This window comes from Corvus brachyrhynchos, unplaced genomic scaffold (assembly GCF_000691975.1).
Source record: "Corvus brachyrhynchos isolate BGI_N302 unplaced genomic scaffold, ASM69197v1 scaffold115, whole genome shotgun sequence".
NCBI classification, from domain to species: domain Eukaryota; kingdom Metazoa; phylum Chordata; class Aves; order Passeriformes; family Corvidae; genus Corvus; species Corvus brachyrhynchos.
In genome coordinates, this window is record NW_008239553.1 from 621809 (window position 1) to 635470 (window position 13662).

At 46.2% G+C, this 13662-nt stretch overlaps 1 protein-coding gene across 1 annotated transcript in view; it reads right to left on the reverse strand.

Moving 5' to 3' along the window:
- Positions 1-13662, reverse strand: part of PNPLA2 (patatin like phospholipase domain containing 2) — a 30352-nt gene that overhangs the window by 8595 nt on the left and 8095 nt on the right. Inside the window, exons 2-4 of the mRNA XM_008639644.2 lie at positions 5141-5373; positions 4889-4954; positions 755-964 (exon numbers count right to left, since the gene is read on the reverse strand). Coding sequence (XP_008637866.2) covers positions 755-964; positions 4889-4954; positions 5141-5275 — 411 coding nt within the window. The 5' untranslated portion in view covers positions 5276-5373. The remainder of the gene's footprint in view (positions 1-754; positions 965-4888; positions 4955-5140; positions 5374-13662) is intronic.

The window sequence follows — 13662 nt, forward strand, 5'->3', positions numbered from 1 at the left end:
GACCAGGAATGGGAAGTATAGCATCAATACACTGGATATGGGAATCACAGCACAATTTATATTGGAAGGGACACCTAGAATCCTACCTAAGTGTGGGCTTAGAGTTGCAGCTACCTCATTTCCCCATCTAGAGCTGCTGCAGGCAGCCTTCAGGCACTCACTCTGACAAGCAGCCCAGAATACTTCCCTGCAGATGCCAGGAAGGGCCATTGTGTTTGCAGATAAAACCAGCTAAGACTAAAGAGGGGGTGGGAAAAAAATTGCCCAAGAAATTCAGCACATGAATGCATGCTTATTATGTCCAAATGTCAGGGCTATCTGGCACTTGCATCTTCTCAGAAGCACACGAAGTTGGCAGTGCCACTTGTTACACTGACTTAGAGGAAAGGCTTCATACTGGCAGCTCCATCCTTACTTTAAAACACCGAAGTGCACATTGGTTCTGATGGCCAATACATCTTTGTTTACAGTGAGCCTGATTTCCAGGCAAAGACTACTCCAGAGAGCAACATGGGAATACTTTCCAAGCAACTGCTACCACCTAAATTCCAGATGTTCAAGTAGCAAAAGAAGACAAACCCTTGTGCAGGTGCTCAAGGTTTAGCGAGTCACTGGGTTGATAATGTCAAGATCAAAGACAAACATGAGATACAAAACTAACAGAGTCTGGAACCTTCTCCTGCTAAAGCACATACAGTATAGCCAGTGCCCAAGATCCGTGGTCCCCAAGTTCTGGTGAGGCCAGGAAACTCACCTGTGGCTCCGGAGGAAACAGGGCCTTTGAGAGGCGGTAGAGGTTGCGAAGGTTGAACTGGATGCTTGTGTTGGTGACTCTCAGCTCATGCATGTTTGTGGAGCTGTCCCGTGGGCAGATATCGCTCTCTCCTGAGAAAGGAGACACTGTGATTGTGTTCTTCAGCTCATATTGGGGCAAATTGTCAGAAATCCCTCCATCAACGTATCTCTGAAATCAAGACAAATGCAGCAATCTTCATTCTCGCAACTGATCAAACAGCTTTTTTACTCTGTGTCCCTATTCCTATTTGTGCCAACAACTTGGGAAGAGAATGGAGTACATCCACCAGCACTGGAGGAGTCAAAACAGGTGATAGCACAGCTGTATTTTTTATAATTTCATTTTGCTGTGTGCTTTTCTTCATTGAGTGTGCTGGCCACGAGTGTTCAATAAGAAAGGCACATTCACTTATGTGACTGCTGACTTACATCTCCTATGCAGTTTGACTGCTGTCCAATGAAATAATAATACACACCAACAACCACCTGCAGTGCAAATTAGCACTGATCTAAGCTGTCAAACTGTGACATTGTGCCATTTTTCACTTGAGTGTAAAATGAGTAAGCTCAGACACAAGTCCCCACTGGCAGAAGGTTTGTTACCTATGAGTAAAACCAACCAATTTGTTGCTAGCGGGCTTATCAAGCAGCAATCCCAACACATGCATACACATTGGGAATCAACTTGCTGTGGTGTGGTAACAGAGCACAGGGTTCTTGGGTTTGCTCTTAACAGGCACCCTCTTATCAGAGAATGTTCTGTACTTCTGTACCATAAACACATTTGCGTTACCCTTGCAGGAAGGGCAACCCCAGTAGCACGTTCTCAAAACATTTTTTGGATACTATAATTGCACAAGGAGCTGAGCAAGATGATCCCTATCACAGGTTTTGGCAACATGCAAGGATGTCAGTCAAGCCAAAAGAGAAGGAAGCTGGGGGTCTTTGCAGAGCAACTCCAGCTCTTGCGAACCTCAATTACAGAAGAGTCCTGCTGGTTTTGTATCAGGGTTGATCCTGCAATTTGCTGCCTGGATCCATTTCCTTTGGACAGAGTCAAACACAAATCACGATACAGGGACTGCGCAGCCCTATAAGTAGCAGCTATAAGCATATTTCAGTTCTCCGCTGGGTGAGAAGCTGAGCCAGTAGAAGCTAAACCCAGGCAGAGCACAGAAATGCTGACTGAAGAAGGAGGTGCTCCATTCTGCATCCTGCTTCCTCTTTTTTCACAGGCAGGCTGACTACCAACATTGGTCTTTTGCTGCACAATGCCTAGGAGAACACCAGATGTGTTGCCTGGAGAGTGCTTTGCACTTTGTTCTCTCTTGCTCTGGATGGCAGACAAGACAAAGACTTCTTCAAGCAGCTTCTCTGAGCCTGGGGAACAGTTCACAGGCTCTTGGGCTGAAATTAAGCTATAGCAAGCCAGCTGCCATTGAAGCAACAGTGTCAGGGTGGACTGCACAGCAGTTTGCCTTCTTGGGAGGCAAACTAAACCTCAGGGCTACCTTTGCATACAGCCTACAGCTTCACAGGAGACGGCTTGTGATTACAGTTGTAGGCTACAGCAGCCCAAACTCAGAGCGCAGGACATTTTATCCTCATGGCAGCCCTTGCTCACCAAACGCTGTGTCAAGACAGACACTTAGAGACTCCTGCACGACCTGAATTTGGACAGTGAAGGAAGGATAGGATAGATTAAACCCAAGGATAAGTGCATCATCTCAGAAACAGTAACACAGCTTGCTTACAAGATGCTTTCTGATAACAGAGCTGCCAACAATCAACTGAACCCTCTCCCCCTTCTAAAGTGGGCATCACTGTTCCCTAAGCCTAAAGCAACCACAGCAAACTGCCACTGCCATCCTCTCCCCAAGGCTGCTCCACTGGGAGCCAGACTAGGCACAGCTAGAGCTGGAGACATCTGCCTGACTCGCTTTGCAAGGATGAGATCCCAACATGCCGAGTGGGACAAGAACAGAGCAAAGCAGGCAGCATGCACTTTGTTTAAAGAAAATGGAGGTAAGTTTTAGTGCTGGACAACACTAGTTTTGCAGTAAGGATGCAGAAGACACTTTTCCCTGAGGGTGGCAGCATGACTCCACAGATGCCATCAGAAAAAAGGCTCAACTACAACAGAGCTGAAAGGCAAAGCCTTCTGACTCCATAGAAATCCCCGAGTAGACGTGCACACCCCACTCTCTGGTCCACTGCTTCCAAGCAATGCTGATTAACATTCCTCAGTAAAGCTCAGCTACTACTCCTTTGGATTTGCCTAAACCTCCAGTAATGCAAGTGTAACCACTCTCCAGCTTCCTCCAAAGCCCAGGACAGCACAGAGCCATAGGTGGAGCCACCACCTGCCTGCAGGCACAAGCAGCAGCAGCTTTAGGGGATGGTTCATAGACTGGGGTGCCCACTTCCCATTCCCTTATGTTCTCCCATGCGCAGGGACCCTCACTCACATGATTTGACAATCAGCTTTGTAACCCTTGTCAGGGGTTCATCTCACCCACGTGCTGCAGACAATTCACAACTATAGTGTGTGTTGACAGGTCAGTTACTGACTTTTCCATTTCTCAATATTTAAGTTTGGGGTTCTTTTTACTCCCCTACCCATCTCCATCATCCACTCCATGGAGCTACCAGATCTCAGAGAAGTGAACACTGGAAAAAATTTAGGAGGAAGGCAAAATACGGATTTTGCATCTTGCACACAGTAACATTGCCTTGAAAACTAGTCCTTGTGCCAGGCCTGTCAGTTTATCCTGCGGAAAATACAGTCACCACAGGCATGCTAGGAACCATGCATTCCTGTTTCAAAACCACTTCCCAAGCTCATGCTCAACCCAGTTTAACCTCTTGCCTCATCAGCAATCTCCCTTCAGAGCCATGTTTTTCGGGGGAAGAGGTAGGAATTAAATTTCCTCATCTCATATTTCCTCCCCACCTTTTCCCATGAGAAGTCATCCCTCAGAGTGCCAGGGCAGCTGCACATTCCAGAAACCCTGATGTTGCAGACAGTTTTGGAATTGTGAGATTTTTGCCTGATGCACACTGACCTCAATTAGCCCCAAAGAGGTGTAAGGGAAGAGCCACTGCTATGGTCCCACCAGCTGTAGGAAAAAAGCCCTGCCTGCAGTTGCTGAGCAAGTACCAAACCATTATTGATTCTGTCACTTCTCTGAAGTGATAACGTTGGACATCTCCTCCAGGTCATTTCCCTGACCAACATGCTTGCACAAGACAAAACCAGCCAAGCTATGTATTATGCAGGAGCAAAACTGACTTCACTTTTAGGACAGAGGTAGCGATCGAAGCAGATTTGGTGCTGTGCTCTGACAGACAGAGGCACTTTGGTCAGACCACTTACAGTGAATCAGGGCACATATTTTATAGCAGTTCTCCCTCTCACTTTTGACTATTTAGTTTGCAAAACCTCTGCCTTTTAACATGTTCATTAACCTATGCAGCACAAGGGAGATCAAGCTCAACCAGGAGGCCCTTAAAGCACGACTGCAATATCCAGACATTCTGCAGCTCTGCACAGCTTTCTCATGTTTTCATTTCTAACATGCCAACACAGAGGAATGAATTGCTCTTGGACAGCCTTGGACACAATTTAAGAAAGCTCTGGCAGCAGAACATTATTCTCAGATAAAGGACAGAAAGAACTCCATGGAAAAGAGGGCCAGTATCCATAGAAAGTGTCAGGCACATGGGAGGGGGACTACACTCATGACGTTTATCCTGGGCCCAACTTCTTTCCACATGCGGACAGCTGGAGCCTCAGTGATGGAAAGTGTTGTACCATGCAGCCAGGAGAACCACCGGCTAAGCCAGCCAGTCCTTCCCCAGACTGCCATATATTAAATGTTAAATCCACATGTTAAATCCACTGGTCTTCAGGACATTTGTAGTCAACTGTGGGCAGCAGTGGAAAGAAGGCATATCCACTGCTGGAAGTTGCTTATTTGGGAATTTCTTGCATCTCTTCGGATAAATGCTGCCAGCAGGCAGGCAATAACATTGTCAAAACTTACTCATTAGTATGCAATTTAATGAAGGACCATCTTAGAATCTTACTTACCACTCCACGCAAGGTTGGAGGTATCAGCCCACAGTAGACAGGGATAAAGGTGCTGCAGACACAGGCCTGAGGGAGAAAGAGATCCAGAATATAAGAATCAGATCAAAGCCTACTGAAACAATTACTCTTCTTGGAACACCGTGCTGGCATGTGCTGACGATTATACTCCAGTACTAAGGACATTTGGAGACCAAGGCAAAACAAAACTGCATGCAATTCCTGCCCAGCCCTCCGCAGTAAGATTCCATTCACCTGGATCAGTTCCTCCTTGGAAGTGAAGTCTGACAGTATCACATTTTCTCCATCAGAGACCCGTGTCAGGGAAATACCCAAACGCCCTGCTGCAACCTCATGCCCATTCTCTGGCACAGTCTTGGACAGGCACATCCGAATGGTCTTCACCAAGTTGAAAGAGGGGTGGAGTGGGCCCAAGAACCTCTTCCGGGCTTCTTTTGACACCCGAATAATGCTGGCACCAGCCTCACCTGCAACAAGAGAAAGACAAATGCACCATGAAATGCTACCAAAACCAGTCTTTTCCTTCACAAAACTAGGCACAGAAAAGCCTCATTCCCAGCTTTCTTCAGAGGTTTCTCCCCACTGGCTGATATACAACTCAGAGCAAGAGGTTGTTACAGAAGTCATGGAAGTTTGCTGTCTTGGCCCTCACACTTCCATCACAAACAGCTACCCTCCTCTTACTTATGTTTTACAAAGTCAAAGAAGATCACGTGCATTTGACCAAAGGTTCACTCTTTTTTTTAGATCCTGGCCAGTGCAGGGCTGGTGAAAACAGACTAAGAAAGAAAACAAGGCTGATACTTCAACAGCTTTGAGCTTATGGTTAAATCCACTTCAAAACATATTCCACTTAAAGCTTTCTAGTAAGCATCTTTTTTCTGACAGGAAAAAGAATCATCAACCTGTAAGCAAAAGTGCCAGAACAGGAATGCTGGTGCTTTCCAGCTAAGTGATCCCACCTCTGCTGTGAATGTCAGCCACACCTCAAGTGAGCAAGAGGGACTACTGATCCCCAGTAGGGAATCAGTGACTTAGTCCCTCCTACAGAGTCTCTGGTGTCCCGTCCCTTACATATCCAATTCCACAGCACTAAACTAGGCCCTGATGGCAAGCAGGACTCCTGAAGGCATGCTTGCTTTACCCTTTCACACAGTGACCCAGCTGGGTTTGAGGAGAGGAGAGAGCCCAGCTGCACAAAAGGGAAGGCGTCTGCTAAGCCCATTATCTCAGCCACTAGAAGCTCCATCTGGCAAGCACATCAGAGCTCTCCAGCAGGAAAAAAGGGATGGGAGGAAACAAAAATACAAAACTACAGCATCCAGCATGTTGCCCTTTGCACTCACTGACTGCTGCCTTGACACACTTCCAGCCATGGTGCGATACAACAGTTTCTCCAAGTACCAGCTAATCACTGCATTCCAAGGAGTGTCAGGAACATATATGTGAGAAAAATGTGAGGGGAAGTATTAAAGAAACCAGAGAAAAGAAACATGCTTTTACAAGTGAAGAGTCCTCTCCAATCAAACTGAAGGTCAGTTCCTGGAAAAAGATGAAAGACTACCAGTTCAAGCCAACTGGAAGTCCCCTCATTTTGCTCTCCCACTCTGTTTTTCAATTGCAAAAACAAGGCAGCAGAATTAAAGAACTCAAGTGAGACCCAGGTTAATAAATACAATGGAGATAAGAGCAACAACCCTCAATGCTTTGTTGACACATCCCAATCTTTTGCAATACACATATGCCAACAACATGTTTTCCATCAGTGCAGCCTGGGAACGTGATTCTGGGCTTAGGACACCCATCAACACCGGTAGCTCAAGCACACAGAGAACTGGACCCTTGAACATCACCAGAGACTCTGAGGTCAGGATTTTAGGCACTGTGAGGTAGCAACTTAGTAGAAAAGCCAAAGTTCCCCATCTGAAGCAATTTTTAGCCCTGTAATCCCGGTCTTCTGTCCTAGAGCAATGTTTAGCAGTCTAATTCTGATCTTACTTACTCAATTAGCAGTAAGCCATTGAGCCCAGCCTGTTCCAGATAGTAGCCACATGGCTCAACATCCTTCCCAACACAAAATAAGTCAGCCCCACAGAAATACACTTTATAATCACTGCGACATTAGCACTCAAAACGCTCCTTAAGATACCTTCATGTCTGTCAAGGGGAGGAAAGACACACAAAGAAACTGCTATTGAGCAAAAAACTGAAGGAATCCCAGCCCAGCACCTTGGCCATGTGACCCCATAAAGGAAACTCCTCTGCACTGAGTGCATTGCAGGGAATTGTTGGCTTGTTTGAAATCCCCAGGGAGGGTGGGTGTTGAGCATGCAGCTGAGGGGAGACCCCTGTGTGCAAAGGCCATGGTGGGTGGAGTGTGGGTTACCCAACAGATGGTGCTTAGAGAACAATGCTTTCAGGCTTGGCATCTCCGTGTGCAGATAGACTTGACAGCAATACTGAAAACAACTGCAACTAAATGGAGCTTATGACTGTTTGAACAAAAATGTGAGCTGGAAGGGGTTTGGGGGTTTTTTTAAGAAAAACAAGAGAGCAAAGTCCCGACTATGCCAGGAAACAGCATTTGAAGGGAGCCCCAAGTTGTAGCTGCCTGCTCTATCAAGAGGGCAAAGTAAAATTATTGCAAATTAGCAAGTTCATTCTTTGAATACTTTCTGGGTGTTTTTTGTTTTGGGTTACTTTTATACACATGTATAAAATATACATGCGTGCCCACAGGAGCTTTGAGGCACTTCTGTTTAAAGACATCTGTGATTCCATGGGACTCGCTTGATCACTTGCACCAAAGCTGGATGTGGAATTGCTCTGTGGGAAGACATGGGCACAGGGTGACCTGCAGTACCACCAGCTTTCCAGGAAATAAGGCTAGCTGAGGGTTCAGCCAAAGAAGCCAGGTTTATGCAGCTAGATCCATGATAGATGACAAGTCCTCTTAGAAATATATTTGGGAGGAGAGAAAAGAAGTGACAGTGTTTTAATCCTGTTACTACCAGAAGTGCTATTCCAGGAAAACCGGCTCAAATTCTGTTTGCAGTCTGTCAGAGGGAGCAGCTGATTTAGAGGCAGTCAAGAGAGACAACCTCCTACAGGGGTCAGCCACCAGCTCTCAATTATTTCTAGGACTAGTCCAGTGCCAACTTTCCATAGGAAAGCTTCTCATGGTTTTTGATGGATCTAGTGATTCAGGACTCAGAGTCATGTGAAAAAGCTGAATTAAATTTATATTTCCTTATTGAGGTACATGGGGCAGAGGAAATCCCTAATAGTTGGCAGTGTTTGCTGAGAAAACATTTCATTCTTCTTATACCAACCAATTAATTCAACACCTTTCCCTGTACAGATTTACTAAGCACATATTCCTCAAAAAATTTGCATTAATATATGTGGAATGTTTTATTTTCATTAGAAAGCCCACATCCCCCTTTACCCCCACCCCCATCACTGCCCCACTGGGTGTTGTTATACATAAACCCAAGTACTGCAGGGCTATTGCCCTTATCTGAATTTCAGCTGTGATGACGCAAAGGAGCATCACACCGTTGTGTCCTGGAACACCCCAGTGTGACCCTTGCCACAAAAGGGAGGTCACCTGCTCCCCCTCTGCTGATTTGTCATCTGCAGCGGCTACAAGGGGCAAGATAGTGGCACCCATGGGAAAAGCCTGAAGGCAGCTGCTAGCTCACATGTCATTTTTATGCTATATCAATCCAGCTTCACATTAGCTTATTGACATAGGGTTAGACTGTTCCCTTTAACAACAAACTTTTATCTCTATCAGTCATGCTCAACTCCAAAATAACTCAGTAACTAAGTCTGTACTGCTTGGCATTCCCTAAACTCTAACCTGAAAAGCATTCAAGCAGCATGTGCTATTTGAAACTGTAAACAAACACCCCAGCAGAGCAGCCTGCTGCTACTCTGCCTCTGGAACAGCGGAGCTGAAGATCCATCACCTAAAACTGATGTTAGCCAGGCAGTTGGGAAGACACTTAACCGCTGCTAAGGGCTCTGGGATGAGACAGAAAGGCTCCTCCAAACCTGTGCAGTGCGTAAGGACAAAGACCATCGCAAAGCTTAAACACTGCGTGACAGGAGGGGTGACAAGTGGGGAAGAAGGGCCTCTTCAGACCCACATCTGCAGCATCAAGGCTTTGGCACCACGGACACCAGGACTGTCTCCTGTTAAACCACATTAGACCATATTGATATCAATTTGCCAGCCAGTAAAATGACAGATGACCCATGAAGTATTTCAAATGGAAAAAAGCGCCTAAGACATAGACAAAAATAGGAGCAGAGCAAGCTAAATAGGGGAAAGGGCATTCTGGATATTTAACCCAGCAGCTCACCCGTGACACTGTAGCTCCCTCTGGGAGAGCTCCATCCCAGAGACATTCCCACTCCCTGCCTAGTGCAACAGTAAACAGGATACAAACTTAAACTTCTCTAACAGGGATGGAGAGCAGAGGATGGCACAGAGGGCAGGTGGATGTAGCAACAGCATTCTCGGTCCCTACTGGCAGGAGGCACAGAGAGGTCACACCCCAGACTGCAGATGCCGTAACTTGCCTGGACTAGTGGGGCAGGCAGGAAGCTCTGCAGAGCCTCACTAAACCTGCTTCTCATTCAACACCAACAAACGGACTCCTTCCTACACATCACCAACACAGAGGCACCACTCCTCCCTCCTCATTCCCATTACCCAGCTAAGGCTCCAGACTGGCCCAACACACCAATAGCTCTGAAAGGAAGCCAACTAGCAGAAGGAAGCACAGGTACTTCTAGTATTCCCCCAGGACCCTGACAGCCCTATATGCCTTGTTAGTTTGGGATCCCACAACCAAACTATTTTGACTGTAAGATTTTCAGGACAGGAGTCTGCCAGCCCTGTGTACTATAACCAGGGACCTCATTCCAGGACTCCTTAAGTTCTGCTCAGCTATCTGTTCCAGAGAGGCTTGTGCGACACTCAGCACGGATGTCCCTTTTAAGAGTCTCCAGCTAAAATTTTCGCACTTTGCTTTCAATGCAGCTGGTTGCTAAGAACTGCTGGAATTGTCATTATCCCATTGGTAGATCCCAGTCTGGATGTGAATTTAGTAATAGGATGAGTCAGAAGGAATTTATTAGCATGATCTTCCCCAACATTAATTTATCTCGCTTGTCCATCTCTTGCTATTTCAGCTGTTCCTGTGTCACATACATGGAAGAGCTAAAAGTCAGTCTCTGACAATGAGCAGAGGTTTCAGGAGAGCTGTTCCATGTTCTTCCAGGGCACAAATCCTCAAGCTGCTCCAGTTCAGCATGCACAACTCTTCCTGCACTTGCCTCTTCTCTAGATACTGAGAGTAAGCAGTGCACATACGTTCCCGCCTGGCCTCTCCCAGGAGATGATACAGTCCTAATTATAACACAGTCCTGTCACCAGCACAAAAGAAACCCACAAAGCTGTAAACAAGAGGCACGAAAACAGAAGTTTTCAAATAGACATCTAGAAAATAATTAACAGAGAACTTTATTGGATGTTTCCTCATAGGTAGCTCAGATCATCAGAAAGCACCTGTTTGTTCACCCCAAGGAGCAGTGCACAGCAATGTGCCAGTGATCCAAAGACAACCCCAACTCTTGGGGGCAATGATCTCAGTTTGTAAAAGATCCCACTGCTTGTGTAGACTCCTGTTCTGCTTTCCACACTCATGCTGAAGCAATCTGGTTTCTACTTATTGTCCCAAGAGAGCAAAAACCAGCCAACATTTCAGCCAAGCTGAACAAAGGCCAACTTGCACTGAATGGGAACCTGACCCAAGATGTTCTCTGATGGCCCATCAGTGAGGCTGAACAGATGTCAAAGGGGGCCCCAAAGACAAATCCATGCCAGCAGGAAATAAAGAGCGATGTTTTACAATCTGTCCCTTTTAAGACATACTCAGGTGATAGGTGTACTGCACTGCTGGTGACAAGTCTTTAATTTTGGTCTGAAATCCTGGACAGACACCTAAAAGCACTGGGTGTGGAAAGAATACCCCTCACTTGCCAGAAGTTGTAAGATTCCCACTATTTGACACAAATAAAAACCTCCCATTTTTAAACATTTGAGGCTGGGGGATGGCAGCTAGCAGTGAAGTCTTTAAAAGCACCAACTCTTTTCACATCTGTGCACATCTTCCTGTAAGCCAGTTACATTGAGAAACACCATGTACCAGAACAAGCTGCTCTTCTGGGACTTCCCTAATTTTTGTTGTTTTGATGCATATTTTTTATTTTATTTAAGGTCTTCACTCAGTCCTTCTCTCCAACTATTTTACCATCAGATAATAAACAGTTCAGCTCACTTGGCTCCAGATAGGAGACACAGGAAGGAAACTTTTATTTTTGGTGATACGTAGGAGGTAAACAGAACTCCCCCCTCACAACCACACCCACTCAGTTTGCAGACAGTCCTACTGCTTGACCAGCTGTTCCCTGTGGCAAGTAACTTTTCTCATCAGGGGCTCTGTGCAGGGATTTGACCTCAGAGTTCAACAAACAAACAATTTTGTAAAGGAGAGTTCTTAGAAAGCCTGGCCACCAGCTGTACATACTGGTGTTTCTCCCCCTTTGCTCAGGAATGAGAGGCACTAACACATACCCTACTGGAGCAACTCCTAGGGGATCCCTGTTACACTACAGTGATCAACACCTGTCTCAACCTTACAGGTGGGGCAGGTGCAAACACCAAGAGAAAGAGACAGCTTTTTAAATAGGGCCAGCTCTTGCAGCCAGAGGCAGATGCTAAAAGAAAGCCCTTCTTTCTGGTTCAGATTCTTTACGTTCAGCATTCCTTAGACTAGACACAAACCGTGTTTAGCCCAAGACACACTCTGCAGCAGGAGGGCTGTGTAAATTCAGATCATTTCCAAGTGCTTCAGAACCAGAAGCCTCTCTCCTAATGTGTCTGTCCCAAGATGTTTGCTTTTCTATTTCAACTGGGGGAAAAAAAAAAGCTGTCAGTCATGTTACCTTTTTAAATAAAGCCAAACTAAAAGGAGACATTTTTCCCATTTGAGCCAAAAGATACGGTTACTGTGCTCTAGATCCCAGTTAATAGATGAACCAGAACTATTGCCACATGCTAGATATGAGGAACATAAGAGGCTTTTAAGTTGCCAGGGTTTCTATCTCTTGCACAGAGCAGCTTACCAGGGCAGCCCACAGTGACTGCCACATGCCCATCCATCAACTGGTACCTGCAGGGTAGGACCCTCATGCAAGCCCAAGTGCAGATGCACCACTCATAGCTCACCTTAAGGCCCATTGTTCTGCTTTGCACAGAAGCAAACAGGCTTTGGGAGAACAGGCATAAGAGCTCCCAGGCTTGATGATGTCTCTAGCTAAACCTTTGCACCGGTCTTAACGAAGTGTTGGCACACCAAGGCCTCACCAAAACTGCTGTTCTGCAAGCTGAGACTTGCTTTGTTTCTGTGGTCAGGACGGGAGCGCTTCTTTTCGCAACACAAATCCAAAACCAGCGCAGCTGCTGCTGTGAAACAATTGATAGAAAGGGCAGGAGGCAGCTCAGTGCAGGCAGCCAGCCAGGATTGCTCTGTCACAAGCACAGCAGCAACACTCACTAGTCTAATCTTTCCCTTCTGTAATGCCCTAATACGAGGCTTAATGCTGCATTTCTGCTCATAGCATTAGAGAAATTAAATGACATAATGCATGAAAAGGAAAAGCTGCTCAGGACCCCAGGCAAGCTGAACTGAGAGCCATGTTCCATCTTCATTCATCCATCAATCCCTGTCAATGCTATAGTGCAACTCAAACTGCATGGGATGACAAGAAAAGGGGATTCACAGAGTAGACAAGGCGCAGCTCATATCCTTGCTGCTCACTTTGGACCAGGTAATGCTGAGTTTGAAGCAATTTTTTTAAAAACAAGTACTCATACAGAGAAAGCTAATGGAGGGGAGAAACAGACCAAAACCCATGTCATAATGATGAGAAATTACCTTTCTTCTCTGGTCTGCACAGGCAGAAGTGGAACCACATCCAAATCTCACTTCCTTCACCTGAGTGAAAACAACTAACACAAAGCCTCCAGTTGCTGTCATTCTGAGAGGGAACTAGTGCAGAAAGATCAAGCCTCACCCACACACACAATGTTGCACACACAGTTCACGTTCACTTCTCAGAGTAGTTTGCAGGATAGCATCACACACACACCACTAGACAAAACAGAACTGTTTCCACTTCATAGGGGAGGCAGTACTAGAGGAAATATGTTTTAGAAAGAGATCAGGGCAGGAGAGTAGATACCTTTGCCAGGCACCACAGATCCACAAAGACAAAAACTGGAATTAGCAGTCATCATTTCTACTTCCAGTCTGAAGAAACAGCTGCCACTCCAGCAGCCCTTCAGCTTTATCACACACCAGCCACTACCCTCAGCTGGCTCACCAAATCCAAAACAAAGCCCACACACAGCTTTTGGTGGCTGTCAGCCCAAGCCCTGCTGAATGCTTTCCTGTGTGCTTCCAGGTGACAATTGTTCCATATTCAGAGATAAGACCAGACACATGGCTGGCTCTGTCACACAGCGGCCTGTCTTTCTCCCTGTCCTTTCCACTGTACACTTCTGTGGCTGCTAAAACCCTAACACAGATGAGAGGAACAGCCCTGACACCCTCCACTGGCTCTCAGCCTGCATCATGCCCAGCTCTCAAGTTCACAAGGCTGGCCAGCTGCTCCATTCC